The 13,758-nt window shown below is 42.6% G+C and overlaps 1 protein-coding gene across 1 annotated transcript in view; it reads right to left on the reverse strand.

The window, feature by feature from the left end:
- Positions 1 to 204: 204 nt before the first annotated feature.
- Positions 205 to 13,758, reverse strand: part of snx7 (sorting nexin 7) — a 34,180-nt gene continuing 20,626 nt past the window's right edge. Inside the window, exon 9 of the mRNA XM_076085433.1 lies at positions 205 to 851. Coding sequence (XP_075941548.1) covers positions 771 to 851 — 81 coding nt within the window. The 3' untranslated portion in view covers positions 205 to 770. The remainder of the gene's footprint in view (positions 852 to 13,758) is intronic.

Below are 13,758 nucleotides of genomic sequence, written 5' to 3' on the forward strand. Positions count from 1 at the left end.
ATAAAGCCTCCAGAATCATATCACTGTTGTAAACAAGGCCGTTGTTCCACTTTAGAGCACCCAATGACCACTCAGAGTAACTGATAATCACATTATAATGCATTATTACAGTTATAAAAATGCATAAGAAAATGATTATAATGTAATACTTAAACTATGGGCATATAATACACTATGATCCCTGCAAAAACAAACAGTGGTATAAGCAGTTTAAGTATGTTTAATAAGCATTTTATGATGATTTGTATCTACGATTCCTCCATCTATGGTTCAAATGCATACAATTAGTGACAATACTCCTTCAACTAGAGGTCTAGAGTTCACCACTCTTACTTGGTCAGTTGAGTACAACTTGCTGATAGAAAATTCCAATTAGTGAAGTGGAGCAGGAGACCTGGTTGCATTATTAGTTTGGGTTTCTACAGTTCCTGTATCCACCAAAAATAATGCACAACAAAGCAGCAGAGTGGAGCCAGAAGAGCCGCGAGCCTTCTTTTAGCTTTTGGCAAAGCACTCGGTCGACTGTAAACACCAGAATGTGGATATTTGGATCTCAGTGTTGGTTTTAGTGATGCACAATCGTCACTGGAATGGTGGGCTGGGATGTACTTCTTTGGCCAGACAGACAGAAAGAAAGAGAGAAAGAGAGAGAGAGAGAGCGCTTGTTTTGTACATGATGCATGTGTGAGTGAGTGGGCATCGGTTCAGAGTCTATATTTGGATGTGTTGGAGAGACAACAGAGAGTCTGCTGTGGAGACGTCTCCACACTTTAAGAGGCGTCTTCCCCGTCTCTCTGCTCGCCGGGCTCCACTCTCTGAGACAGAAGGAAGGACTCCCACACAGCCAGGCACTGGAAAAGAAGACGCATCATCATCATCAGCATCATCATCATCATCACAGAGGTTTTCGGATCACCAATATTAGAAATCTATAGAGTCGTTGTGAGACTCTATAAAGGCATTAACCAAACACGTGGTACAGAACGGGTTAAGTTGCGCCCATCATCATGAAACAACAACACAGAGGCTCCATATATATCGTATATAAGTGGACGTAGTCATGATGTCACCCATTGGTTTGTGGACTGATGTTTTTTTTTTAACCAATGAACAGAAGTGACCATATTTGGAATGTGGAGGATTGACGTAGAGACACCGTGTACGTCTCTGGTAGCTGTAGAGACCTGTCAATCACAGTAAGCCCCGCCCTAAAGCATCCCCTGCTTTATGGTCTGTGTGACTCTAAATGGACCATAATGTACTAAATGAACATCATGCTGTATTGAAGAAGACTTGAAACTAGAGATTGAGACCATAAACTCATGTTTACAATGTTTACTGAGGTACTAAATCAAGAGAGAAGTAGAGTAATTTTCTCATAGACTTCTATACAACCAGAGGAGTCGCCCCCTGGTGGTCAGTAGAGAGAATGCAGCTTTAAGACACTTCAGCATCGGCTTCACTCGGCAGAACCCGGAGGTTACTGCCTGCTCCGTAGTCAAAACCAAGACGGTAAACTTTATAATTCCTTTCCATCTTGACAAAGACAGCGCATACCAGATCTAAAACTTCCGTTCTTAACCTTCACAATAAGAGCTCTCGAAGTATAATATTCTCAAGTATTTCGCATTTTTGTGTCATTTATTCGTCGCGTCCCCGTAAGGCCTTAAGTCAAATTTAGATTTTCTTCTTCTAGACCAGAGCCTCATTAGCATAAGATGCTTGTTGACTTTGTTCGTAGTTATTTGTTATATGTTGTCTTGCATTTACTTGACATCACATTTTAAGTTGAAGATGAAAAGCTTTGTACACTTTCACAAGTGAGAATCATCATGGCTATTATCTGCGTGATAATCATCTTCTTCACTACCGTTCCACTTTAAACGTCATGGTTCTCATCAGAGCTCTAAAACGGCGGTCAGCTGAAGAGCTTTTCCAAACATCTCTCCCCTTTCCCTTTTGAACTGCCTCGCTCTTCTTTCCTTCCTCGCCATCTCATCAGTGAAGGCACGTTATTGCACCGACAGAGGCACTAAGAGAGCCCCATTGTGAGGATGCAAGTGTGGACGTGTGTGAGTGTGTGAGTGTGTTGCAGAAGACTTGCCAAAGCGAATTACATTTTTATGGCATAAAAGCAGTTATCTAGAAAGCAGAGGCAGGAAGTCATGCGGCCAGAAAGTGAAAATAACAAGCACACACCAACAGGCACAGAGCCTCTCCAAAGCTGATCTATGAACTGGGGTTCCACTCTGTCAGCACACATCAATAAAGCACAGTCAGCTTTTTTTCAAAGGTAATAGCAGTTTGTTTTGAGGCAGTAATTAACATTTAACAGCCAAGTTATTTCAATAGCACCCACAGCACCTTGGTAGCACTGTGGCAGTGCAGGCTGGTGCTGGAGGCAGAAATGTCATTCATTGGTCAAGTTAATCCACAATTGACCCTTTGAGTCGCGCCCCTTTAGGCTCTGTGCTCCAATAACAATTGAGTAAGATCGGAGCCCGGCAGAACCTCGGTCAAGTTTCCCTTTTCCTGTTAGAACGTGTTCCGTCTGTTTAAAGTTATAACACAAGTCACATTACATTGGTGTCACAATGTTCACAGACGATCCCTTTAGGGAAGCTCTCATTTACCAACAGCAGGGTCTGACAGTCTGCACCGCTCAGTCCTGGCTCCCCTGGGCCTCCCTTTTCTCCAGCAGGCCTTGGCCTCCCACAGCATGGTGTTGGTTTTGGCTCCCAGACAGGACTGGAGCTAACCGACTGCACTCCCTGAAGAAACTTTGAATTCAATTTTGGTTTCCAGAGAGAAGCAGACAGAAGGGTCTACGAACGGTGTTTGAGGGACGTATCCGGGATGTGAAACTGATTCAGCGGCTAAAAGATAAGAGATAGAATCTAAAGCCTACGGATCACAGTGTAAACGAGTATCACTATTACACAACGTCTAACCATGGCTCGCTCCAAATGCATCCAAGACCTGATACAATCACATGAGAGTCTATGGAGCAGAGCCGGATGATTGACGGACGCTGATCGGTTACTGGCCAGTCTGCACCGAGGGGCGGGACTTAGCGAGGGGTTAATTGTCGTCTTTGCAGCAGAACTGGTTCTTTTGGCTTGAGAAGAAAGATCTACCACAAAGTGTTTCTAACAAAGCAGACCGAATGTGGAACTAAGTACAGCCTTCTTTAAGGAAGACTACAGAGAAAGCCAAGGGACATGGAGACGGTACAGTAGCACATTAATGTGACAACAGAAAGTGCTGGTAGAAAAGTAAAAAGGATTCATTCATTTCCAGTTTACTCTGGCAGGTGGAGTCTCTGGATTTCAATCAGCTCTCTGGATAAGCAATATGCATTTTCCATATCTTGTGTCCCACCGAGCATTTTTACATCAAATGATATCTAATTTCTCTGTCTGTTGAGCATTTTTGATAACTAATTTTGCACTCTTGGCATATAAACATGTATCCAATCAAATGTGATTTGAGACAACTAGCTTACCCCTCCCTTCATTTGAAACTACACTTGGCCATTAGCTCGTTGGTTGTGGTAGCTTGATTAGCTAAACTGCCTAATATTTAAGTGCAAATATCAAGCATGTTTGGCGAGAGGGGAATCTTTCTTTACACTAAGTACCACTAAGCAAGCCTTGGGATTGTCTCAACTTGACTATTGCCGGGCAATCTGGTTAAGCGCTGCAAATAAAGAGCTAAAGAAGCTGCAGCTAGAGCAGCATAGAGCAGCTCGTCTCACACCGTCCTGTAATTTGATTCAGGAATATATGTGTTTCAAAACAAAACTGCCTGTACTCAAAAATAACTTTATTTACAGAACAGACGCAACCGTGAAACAATCCAGGCTCATTCAGCCACACACTCTCTCTCACACACTCTCTCACACACACACACACACACACACACACACACACACACACACACACACACACACACACACACACACACACACACACACACACACACACACACACACACACACACACACACACACACACACACACACACACACACACACACACACACACACACACACACACACACACACACACACACACACACCTCTAATTACAGGGTTCATTAGGAAAGCCGGGCCTGAACAGCTGACTGCTATCCTCAACAGGTAAACACAGAGAACCAGGCCAAACACACACAGATGGCATGGCGACACACTGCCACCTCTCTTACACACACAAAGTAGAGTGGCAGAATTCAGTCACTTACTTGAAGTCAAGGCCTACTATGCGTGAGCTTTTTGTCCATTACAGACTCGAAGCAGCTACCATTACGGGGTTCAAACTATGCAGCGTGAACTCTCTCTCTCTGATCTCTCAGTCAACTCTGTGTCTTTGTAGTATCACTGCAATGAATCGTACCAACAGGGAAAAGGCTTTTAGACAGACTCTTCTCAAAGGCATTGACGAGGTGGCCCTTGGTTGTTCACATGAAAAGTAGTTCCAGGAAGAATCAGCTGAAGAGAGAATTTCAAACACCTTAAAAAACAGCACTTGTGGACTCATGACACTTTTTTTGGAGGGAAAAAAAAACGTGTGGAGGAAGCTTCAAAGTGTGAGACAGAGGAATTGTGTTGCTTTAAACACAAAAGTCTAAGCTACATACTTGACGCGCAACTCCGGTCACGGCAGAGTCCTCACTTAATCGCTCACTCGACCCATTCGGTAGTTTGAGCCGGACAGACCAATCGGACTGACATATGGACACATATGGTGTAAATGTAAGCAGGTTGAATCATATCTGGATACAAGGTGTATTTTAATGCAGGCTGTAGAGGGACGTCAATGTTTCCTATAACTAGGTCTTCTATCTTCGTTATAATGATTTCTTCTGGAGAACATTGATTTCTCTGCCATGTATACGAAAAACATAACGTGTTTTCAAAATATAAAAAAAGTCGTAAATGTTTTGTACGAAAAGGAAATGAAAAAAAAAGGCGGTAGTCATCATTATGGACCTTTGCTTGCTTTTCGAGGTGAGGTAAGAATGCGAGGAGAGCAGAGGACAATGCTGTGTTATGGGGGACTGCCCATTGTTCTGACGGCCCATGGTTCCGAAATCCCCAAATGTCCGAAAAAAGTCCCATTGGTCCGAAAGCCCATTTGTCCCACAGCCTGAAAACAAATGCTCACTGCTCCGAGAATGCACACTCTCCCTTCAACAAACAGAAATACATGGCTAATTATTATATAACACGGCTTTATGTCTTTACCTTCACTATTGTTTTTCATACCGTGGTGAAGGTATGACCTGCCTTTCTCTTCCTCCGATCGGCCAGTCGCCATTTGCCTTTGTTGGTTGGGTTGGTCAAGTTATGGCATGACGTGAAATTGGTTAGGGTAAGAATATCAGGGAAAGCCAATCAGAGGCAGAGAAAGGCGGGTCGAGAAGGTCCGATGATGTCATTCTGTATAATAGTTAGCCATGTGCTTCGGCTTGGTGCATGGAGAGTTTGTATTTTTGGAGCAATGGTACATATTTCGGACTATTGGGGTTTTGGAATAACTGGCTGTGGGAACTCCGGCGTGGCACTGTTTTATGCAGCTGCTTGTATTTCAGTTGTGGTCAGTAGCTTAGCTCGCTCACTGACTCATGGCCACTTCCTCGCTGGTTTGGAAAAGTCGCACGTGAAATGCATTTCCGCTTACGTAGATGTTGTATATGGATTTGTAAACGCAAAAGCATTTACACTTGCGTTCAATGTGGTCGCAAAGGGACCCAGACCACCGCTGGAGGTGGTCTGGCCGATCAGATCACAATCAGTCCTCAATGCTTTTTGGGTTTCATTTCACATTTGTTACTTTTAAGGTCAAATAATATAAAAGCCAATCAATAAACTGCCACATTAGAGTTAAGACAATTAGAAATACATTGTCAATTATAACCTTATCCGAAAAATTGTACAATGCGTGTCGAACTAAAAAAATAAATTAAAACAACTGTCAAAAACTAAGATTTCAAGTTGAATCCAGCTATTTGTTTTAGTGTGCCATGCTTGTGTAAATGTTGAAGGGAGGGATTTTTCATCTCACAAGTCGATAATTTTAAAAGATACTTCAGAATCTAAATCCTCATTCTGCAACACACGGGCACAGCTGTTGACACCATCAGTCCAAACACACCAACACTGCCCTACAACAGCAATTCCAATTCTATGAAGACAGTAAAAATAATCCTGATATGTAAGCAACTTCCTTAAATTTATATCAGTCCCTGTTGCTATGAGGTAACCATGGCAACACTGACAATACTCTGCCTCTGCTATTCACGGCTAATAGAGTCAGAGCACTCAGCTCATCACTAACCTGCATCTGAATGATGATCGCTGCATCCGCAATCACTGCTGGATTTGAGGAACAGTACAATGACATGTTTAGGAAGCTAACAGTTGAGAACTTTAAGTTTGGTTAAAAAGGTTTGAATCAATTATGCGGTGTCCTAAATAATGTACTTAACTAATTAATTTTCTCTATTTAGCTGGTTGATCTGGACTTACGTTTGAGTTTGATGCATGACAACAAGCATTGTGTCAAGTGTGTTTCTGATGCTAATGATACTTTAAGACAATACCAATTTGCAGATTGTGTCAGAGGAATAACTGCATGTAGCTGTGTTAATAGAACCTCAAAATATTGATGCATCCTCATTCTGCTACGCCCACACAGCAATCACTGCATGTTTTAGAGCTAATATACTGTACAGGCCGGTGTCTATCAATATATCACAGCAGCAGTTGGTTGTTATTCCTCAATTAACAGATCAAAGTTCCCAAGCAGGCAGCAGGTTTGTCACATCCATACATAACATGAAGGTAATCGCCTCTCCAGTCTGTGGTGTACCACTAAATGAGTCTGTCCTCCATCGTCCATCAGTGATCTCCTTTCAAATGATCTAATGCAGTGAATAAAGCGTCTGAATGGCAACACACTGACTGACAGAGAATCAGGGTTTATGCATGAGGATTCACCGTTCCCCTTTCTCCCCTTTCTCCCAGCACTGAACGCTCCAGAAACACTCCACACACGCTGCAATTTCATTAAAGTCTCGCCCAGATTGACGTATACCACCAACCGCACCTTAAAAGAACATTTTTTGTTAACGCGCTTGTTGACTTCTTGCCGATGAGAAGATGTAAACCACTATAATGTCTGTGAGTTAGAACACAATTAGCTTAGCATAATGATAGGAAGCAGAGGGGAACAGTTAGGTCTGTTCGTCAATCACCATTTGTATTCTTTATTCTACGCAGTCTAGGGCTGCAAATATCCAGTTTTCATTGTCAATCTGCTGATAATGCATTCTTTGTTGTTGTAAATTTTACTTAAAATAAATTGTACTTGGCAATAAGCCATTTCTGATTCTGATATGACTGAAAACCAGCAAATCCTCACATAAGTTGATCAACACATCAATAACCAATCATCCCTTAGAGAAACTAACAAATTACATACAAGTAGTATATCTGCATTTATAAAAAGGCTGTTTTTTTGGGAGAGATTTTTCAAAATGTACTCACTCGGCTCACTGAGTATGTCAGGGTGAACATGGTTCCCCACCATGTTTAACTTTATCAGGGTTTTTTCCCAAAATGTGTATTGTTCATTCTTCTAAAATACTGGATGACCTTCTTCATTGGCCCCTTCTGTCTCCAGCCATCTCATCGTTATGCCACAACACTGGTAAGAAGAAGGGCAGTATACTATGTGTGTGGGTAAGCAGAGGTCTGAAGGTACTATAAGGTCAGGGGTGCAATAAATGTGAATCTGAAATAGCATCTACGCACACCCACGGGGAGTTCATGCCGAGTTTAAACAGCTCACTGTGTTCCTTTAACACTTTCTTTTGTAAATCCTGGTGCGCTCTTTGGTTTCCGCTGAATCATCGGATCTCCCCGTGACTACAGGGCAGCCATCAACCCCATGAAGCCACCACCCAACTCATGCTAGGTGGAGGTACAAAACAAACTCTGCACAGCAAAAGCACTGAGTAATCAACTGCTGCTGATTCTGAGGGGCCGATATACCAGACAGAACGGATGAAATCTCTGTAGAAATCTGTAGACTTTTGATATTGGAAGCGTTCTGTTTTCTGTTTGTAGACCGAGTAGCATTGATCAATCACTTTATAGCAGGCTTTGGTTGAATGCAGGTAAACAGTCCGTGTGGAGAGAAAGAAAGGCGGGACACATTGGCAGACATGTAATCTTGGAGCCCACCGGCTATCGTCTGACGATGATTTAGCTTTTTAATGGTTTTAAATTAGCTGATAAACTGGTTACTTGTGAAATAATCTGGTCGTACACGTCGTCTACGATTTTAGATCACATGTTCCATGTTTTTAGGGCAAATAATATAAGAGCCAATCAATCAACTGCCACATTAGAGTGTAGAAAATCTGAAATGCTTGTTTAATTATAACCTTATCTGAAAAATGTTTCAATGCGTTGTCAGTCTGACGTTTATATTTCCTGACCAGAGACCACCAACACACCTGGCAATCTGTGTAAACGAGCTAAATAGATAAATAACCTAAATAAGAGGCTTTACATCTCTCTAAACCCCTGGATGGAAACGTGCCTAACTGGCATTTCCTTTTTGGGACATTTCAAAAGTTTGCTTACAATTGTCTTGGCAATTGAATGAAAACTCAACTATTGAGACATCGGTCTGCGTGAGGGGCCTTCATGTGCACGGAGGTCGAGTTTGAAGCAATGGGGTCAGATGGAGTGGAAGCCGTTGTCAGGGCGTTGATTTAAAACTCTCCATGTACGAGTTTGCTACAATGGGGGGAGTGGTAACCCTATGGCTCTAATGTTTCACACATCATACGTGCTGTGGTACAGAGCAAAAGCAAGAACGACAAAACAAAAAGAAAATGGCTGTGTAAGGTAACGGTAAGTTTGTCCTGTCACTCATTTCGCCCCCGTCCTCCCCTGCCTGCTCCTGTCACTCTGTGTTCATGGAGCATGTATGTCGTATGGGAATAACTGTCAGAAGGACTAAACAGTCAAAAGTGATGACTTTTGTGGTGTTGAAGCATCGAGAAATGTCTACATCCCTCAAGATGTCGTGACTGAAGTTCTCTGTTGACAGAAGTGCTGCAAATAACCATTTTCATTATCCAGTAATGTCTTGATTATTTTGTCTATAAAATGACAGAAAAGGGAAGAATTCTGAGTGAAATCTACTAAATCCTCACATTTCACAAGATGGATCAAGCCAATGTTTCAAGTCTACTTGACATTGGTCACAAATCAGCTTTCCTACTTAAAACACTCCCTACACTTTACCATTTTCCTCGATCACCCCATCTACCTTCATTCATCCTTGCTCTCCATCTCCTAGTTCTCTATCTTCTTGTCCTCCCCTACAGTCCACCTAGGCGGCATCAAACCCTCCCAGGTGCAGGCGTCTTATTAGACCCTTATAGTGCTCTACTCTAATAAATCATTCACAGGCCCCATGGCTACACTAGCCCACACCTGCACCTGAATAACAATATGAGCACAGAGCAAAGAGCGATCTCATCCTTTGGCCAACTCTCAGTAGAGAGTTATTGTTTGCTCGCTGTGTGCGATGAAATCTAAGGAGAATAAAAGGGTTGAATGCATTTTAAATTGCAAATGGTTTACCGTGTGCCAAATGAGTCACTGGGATTAACTAAATTATTGTAGTTATCCATTGTTTTCAAAAAACAGTCTGAAGTCCTATCTGGACAGGAAGAGCATTCTAAATTTGAAGTGTGGGTGTAAAAATATGAATTGCTCCTTGGTAACTAGACTCATACTTTTGGATGGCACCTAAAGGATGCATCTTATTCCTCAGCTCACAACTTTTTAATTGGGTTATAGGAGGACAGCTTATTACTTCATATCTTAGACCACAGGTTTTCGATGTCTGACACTGTCGTTCCCCCATCAGGCAATTTATTCATTCCCATGATGCTTAGGGAGCTATAAAGGAAGCATAATGTTGCCACAGAGTCAGTGGTTTAGCTGTGGGCTACAAAAAGCATACCGAATTCCAATGGATGCTCAGGCAACTATCACTGAATTGAACTGAAACTGTCTTTTAATTTGCAATAGACATTGGAGGTACCCTCAGAAATTGTCACACTGATTTACATATAAAGGTGTGTGTATATGTGTGTCTGTGTGTACACATGTGACTCAGAGAAAGAGTCCTATGTTTGATGCATATGGCAGGTTAAGGCCTGGAGAGAGAATCCAGTCAGCTAAATATATGCGGTAACTGCTGTTACTGCCAGTGTACGGCGATAGTTGTAGGCAATTTGTACAATAGCATGTGCAATTTGGTTGTAACTCATGGCTATCAAATTGTTGTGGCAACTACAGCTTGTTCTAACATACAGACGTTTGGAGCCTTCATTCATTTACATTGTACATTACCTCACAGCTGGAAGGTGCAGGTTTTGAATCAACCATTCTTTCTGTGTGGCCTTTGCATCTTCTCCCCTCTGTCGGTGCAAGTTCCCTCTTGTTGAATCACTTCTAACATGGTTCCGTTTGTAATACAAACAGTGGTGACCGCAGAGACGGACATCATTCATACTGTGCGGTCGGCATGTAATGTATCTGCGGTCATATAAATAAACCCTCTTGGACATGGGCAGATGACATCATTTCAGATATACGCACATTAATGTCTTTGCAGACATAGAAAGTATGATTAGAGCTTTAGCCCTGTAGTGGATTGGGGACTTGTCGAGGCTGTCACCCTCAACCCCCGACCAGTGGGACTCCACAGACTCCAGCCCCCCCATCAACCCTGCAGAAGCAGGATGCATAATGATTCATCATTAAATGTTACCGCCCGCGACATAGGAAGCTAGGCTGTTGGAACTGGCAGTCGGATAACATTGACCATTAACATTTCTCTGGTTGGAGTTATGCAGCGTTCCGTGCAGCGGTTATATTACAATTTGATACCCGGCTTGGATGCAGCTGAGATGTGCAGCTTGTATCCATGCAGATCTCAGATACGGCTGGTCAAAGAGAAGGGATGCTACCTCAGGTCGGACTCATTCGTCGCTGTAAACAGCCCCAAGTATTTTAAAATCCATCTTGGTGTACGCAAAGGTTAGGTGAACTTAATCAAATCGTGTTAATGACACATATTTCTCAGTTCTGCGCGCACCATTTACTCATTCCTACAAAATAAATAGTATAGGCCTACAGTGATATGCCAAATCTTCTTTCATTACACACCACACCGACTCAAACTGATTATAGAGTTGACGATACAGGAATTGCTGCTTTTCATATGCTAAACCTCTGAATACATTTGGAAAAAACAGGTATTATCCAGATGGAAAAAATCCCCAGAGGACCCGCAAGTGTTCCAAAAAACAGCAGGTATTTGGGGCTGTAATTAATACTTGGGGAAGGAAGGCCAAAAAACGCACACACACACACACACACACACACACACACACACACACACACACACACACACACACACACACACACACACACACACACACACACACACACACACACACACACACACACACACACACACACACACACACACACACACACACACACACACACACACACACACACACACACGATTTGAAATCATTGAATATGCAATATGAAAATCATCCTACCAACCATACAGACTAAGGCTTGGAATGAGAACTCAATGACAAGGTGTTCTCACCAAAGATGGGGCACAATAGCATTGATTTTAGGGGCTAACGGATTGGCTCAATGAAAACAGCCAACCTCCCATCAAAAATATATCTATTCAGTGCCTTAATAGGGTATAGACCTGCTTTGGACAAGGTGTGAAATCTGCCCGTACTTCTACACAATATTTGTCTTTATACATTTATGCAAGTCCAACAGAAGTCACAAAATGAATCCCTCACGTCGAAGTGATTTGAAAGTAGTTCTTATCACGCCGATGTATGGTCAAGTTTTCATTTATCTAATTAGTTATTTGATGCTCTAAAAACGGGATGTGACGTCATGATTAACAGCTGCTCTAAGTGTGTACATGTACGCAGTGTAGGAACATCAAGTTTCCATTACCTTCATACATACAAACTAACTGTATATAAAAGGTCTTTATAAATACAATCTATGGGTCATACAGTCACTGGCTTGTGTCGCTAGCTACATTTCCACTGACTTAATAAGGTTAGCCAGCACTGTAGGACCATTGTGTGTGTTGTGTGGTGCTAACGCAGCAGCTAGCTGGCTCTCAGGCTAACACACTTTTGAGTCTGGAGTCACCGCGCGTGGTGCAAAGCTATTTGGAGGTTGTATTCACAATGCATGGCATCCTGCCATGACTGAAGATTTTGAGTCTATACGTGTGAAAGAGGGCTGAGGACCAAACCTTCTAAACAGACTGACGTTAGCATTGCGGTCAAGTTTTGTTCAATGAGCTGAGCTAGCCTGAGCAGCTAATAAGCTATCTAGTCTGCAAGATAATTTGAGCTGCATTTGAATTTCAGTTGGACTACACATACTCTGTATTTATCCTTTATAAAGGCAATGCCAAAGCAGGGAGTTAGCATGTTACCATTAACTGCTGAGTGTTTATCACCTACATGAATTATTGTAATGGAGTTTCTGTCTTTGTCCGAGCGGTTTTCTTGCAGAGGCCACTGCTGCATTATAAATGTCTTGTTAGCACTGTGTTCTCTACAAGTGAGTGGCCGAGCTGTGTCAAACTGATGTACCGACTTGGCGGTGCAAGCATCTAATAATCAATATGGACTCTGTACTTTGTGTTTTAATTTGTTTGGTTGTTTTATTTTTTTTCTCTCTGAAGGCTGGATTGATTAACAGTCTGTGCTCGTTGGCAGAGCGTTATTACAGTAACTGAACAAACTTAGGTTATGTTTGATCTGATACTTAGATAGAATTTGAAGATGCCAATCCTCAAGTCCTGCTATGCAAAATACCAGAAGAGAAGCTGTCATCCTGGTCTGGTTTTCTGGACCTTTATGCCGATTCCCACCACAGACCAGTTGGCCTTTCAGCATTGAAGTCTTGGATTGTTGGTCCAATTGACAACGGAAACCCTTCTCACACACAGAGGAAGAGAGTGCGGTGCACTATTTGCCGTTTGCTGTCCATATTTCTATATATTAAAAAGTGGTTGCCTCTGAACCAAAGGCCAAGACTTGGTTGCCAATTGCAACCATGATACCCTTACTGTCGAGCCATGTTACCACACACACACACACACACACACACACACACACACACACACACACACACACACACACACACACACACACACACACACACACACACACACACACACACACACACACACACACACACACACACACACACACACACACACACACACACTAAATGCAGAGGAACAAATGGCAAACAGGACCAGCACAAAGGCACTGAACCATTACAGCCGGTCATGGTGAGTTCAAGCATCCTTTCATAACATCCTGTTTCTGGTGGATTCCTCAAGTCAATTGATGGCGACGGAAAGGATGAAACGCGGTACCAAGCCAGTAACTACGTAGCTACGCTGGCGACGTGGCTTTCGAATGTGGAAGCAGGAGAAATGGAGGTCCACCATTATGCCCTTTCAACAATGGCGCTGACAAGTCACAGTGTAGAAATACACACCACACGAACTCGCTGTGACGGAGGATGCTGGTAGACATTGCAATGTTCCGTTCGCAGTCATGGTTTCTGTCCACAGACTGTGGTTCTCCTCC

This window comes from Anarhichas minor, unplaced genomic scaffold, assembly GCF_050575085.1.
Source record: "Anarhichas minor isolate MPS153535 unplaced genomic scaffold, ASM5057508v1 ptg000155l, whole genome shotgun sequence".
Classification (NCBI taxonomy): domain Eukaryota; kingdom Metazoa; phylum Chordata; class Actinopteri; order Perciformes; family Anarhichadidae; genus Anarhichas; species Anarhichas minor.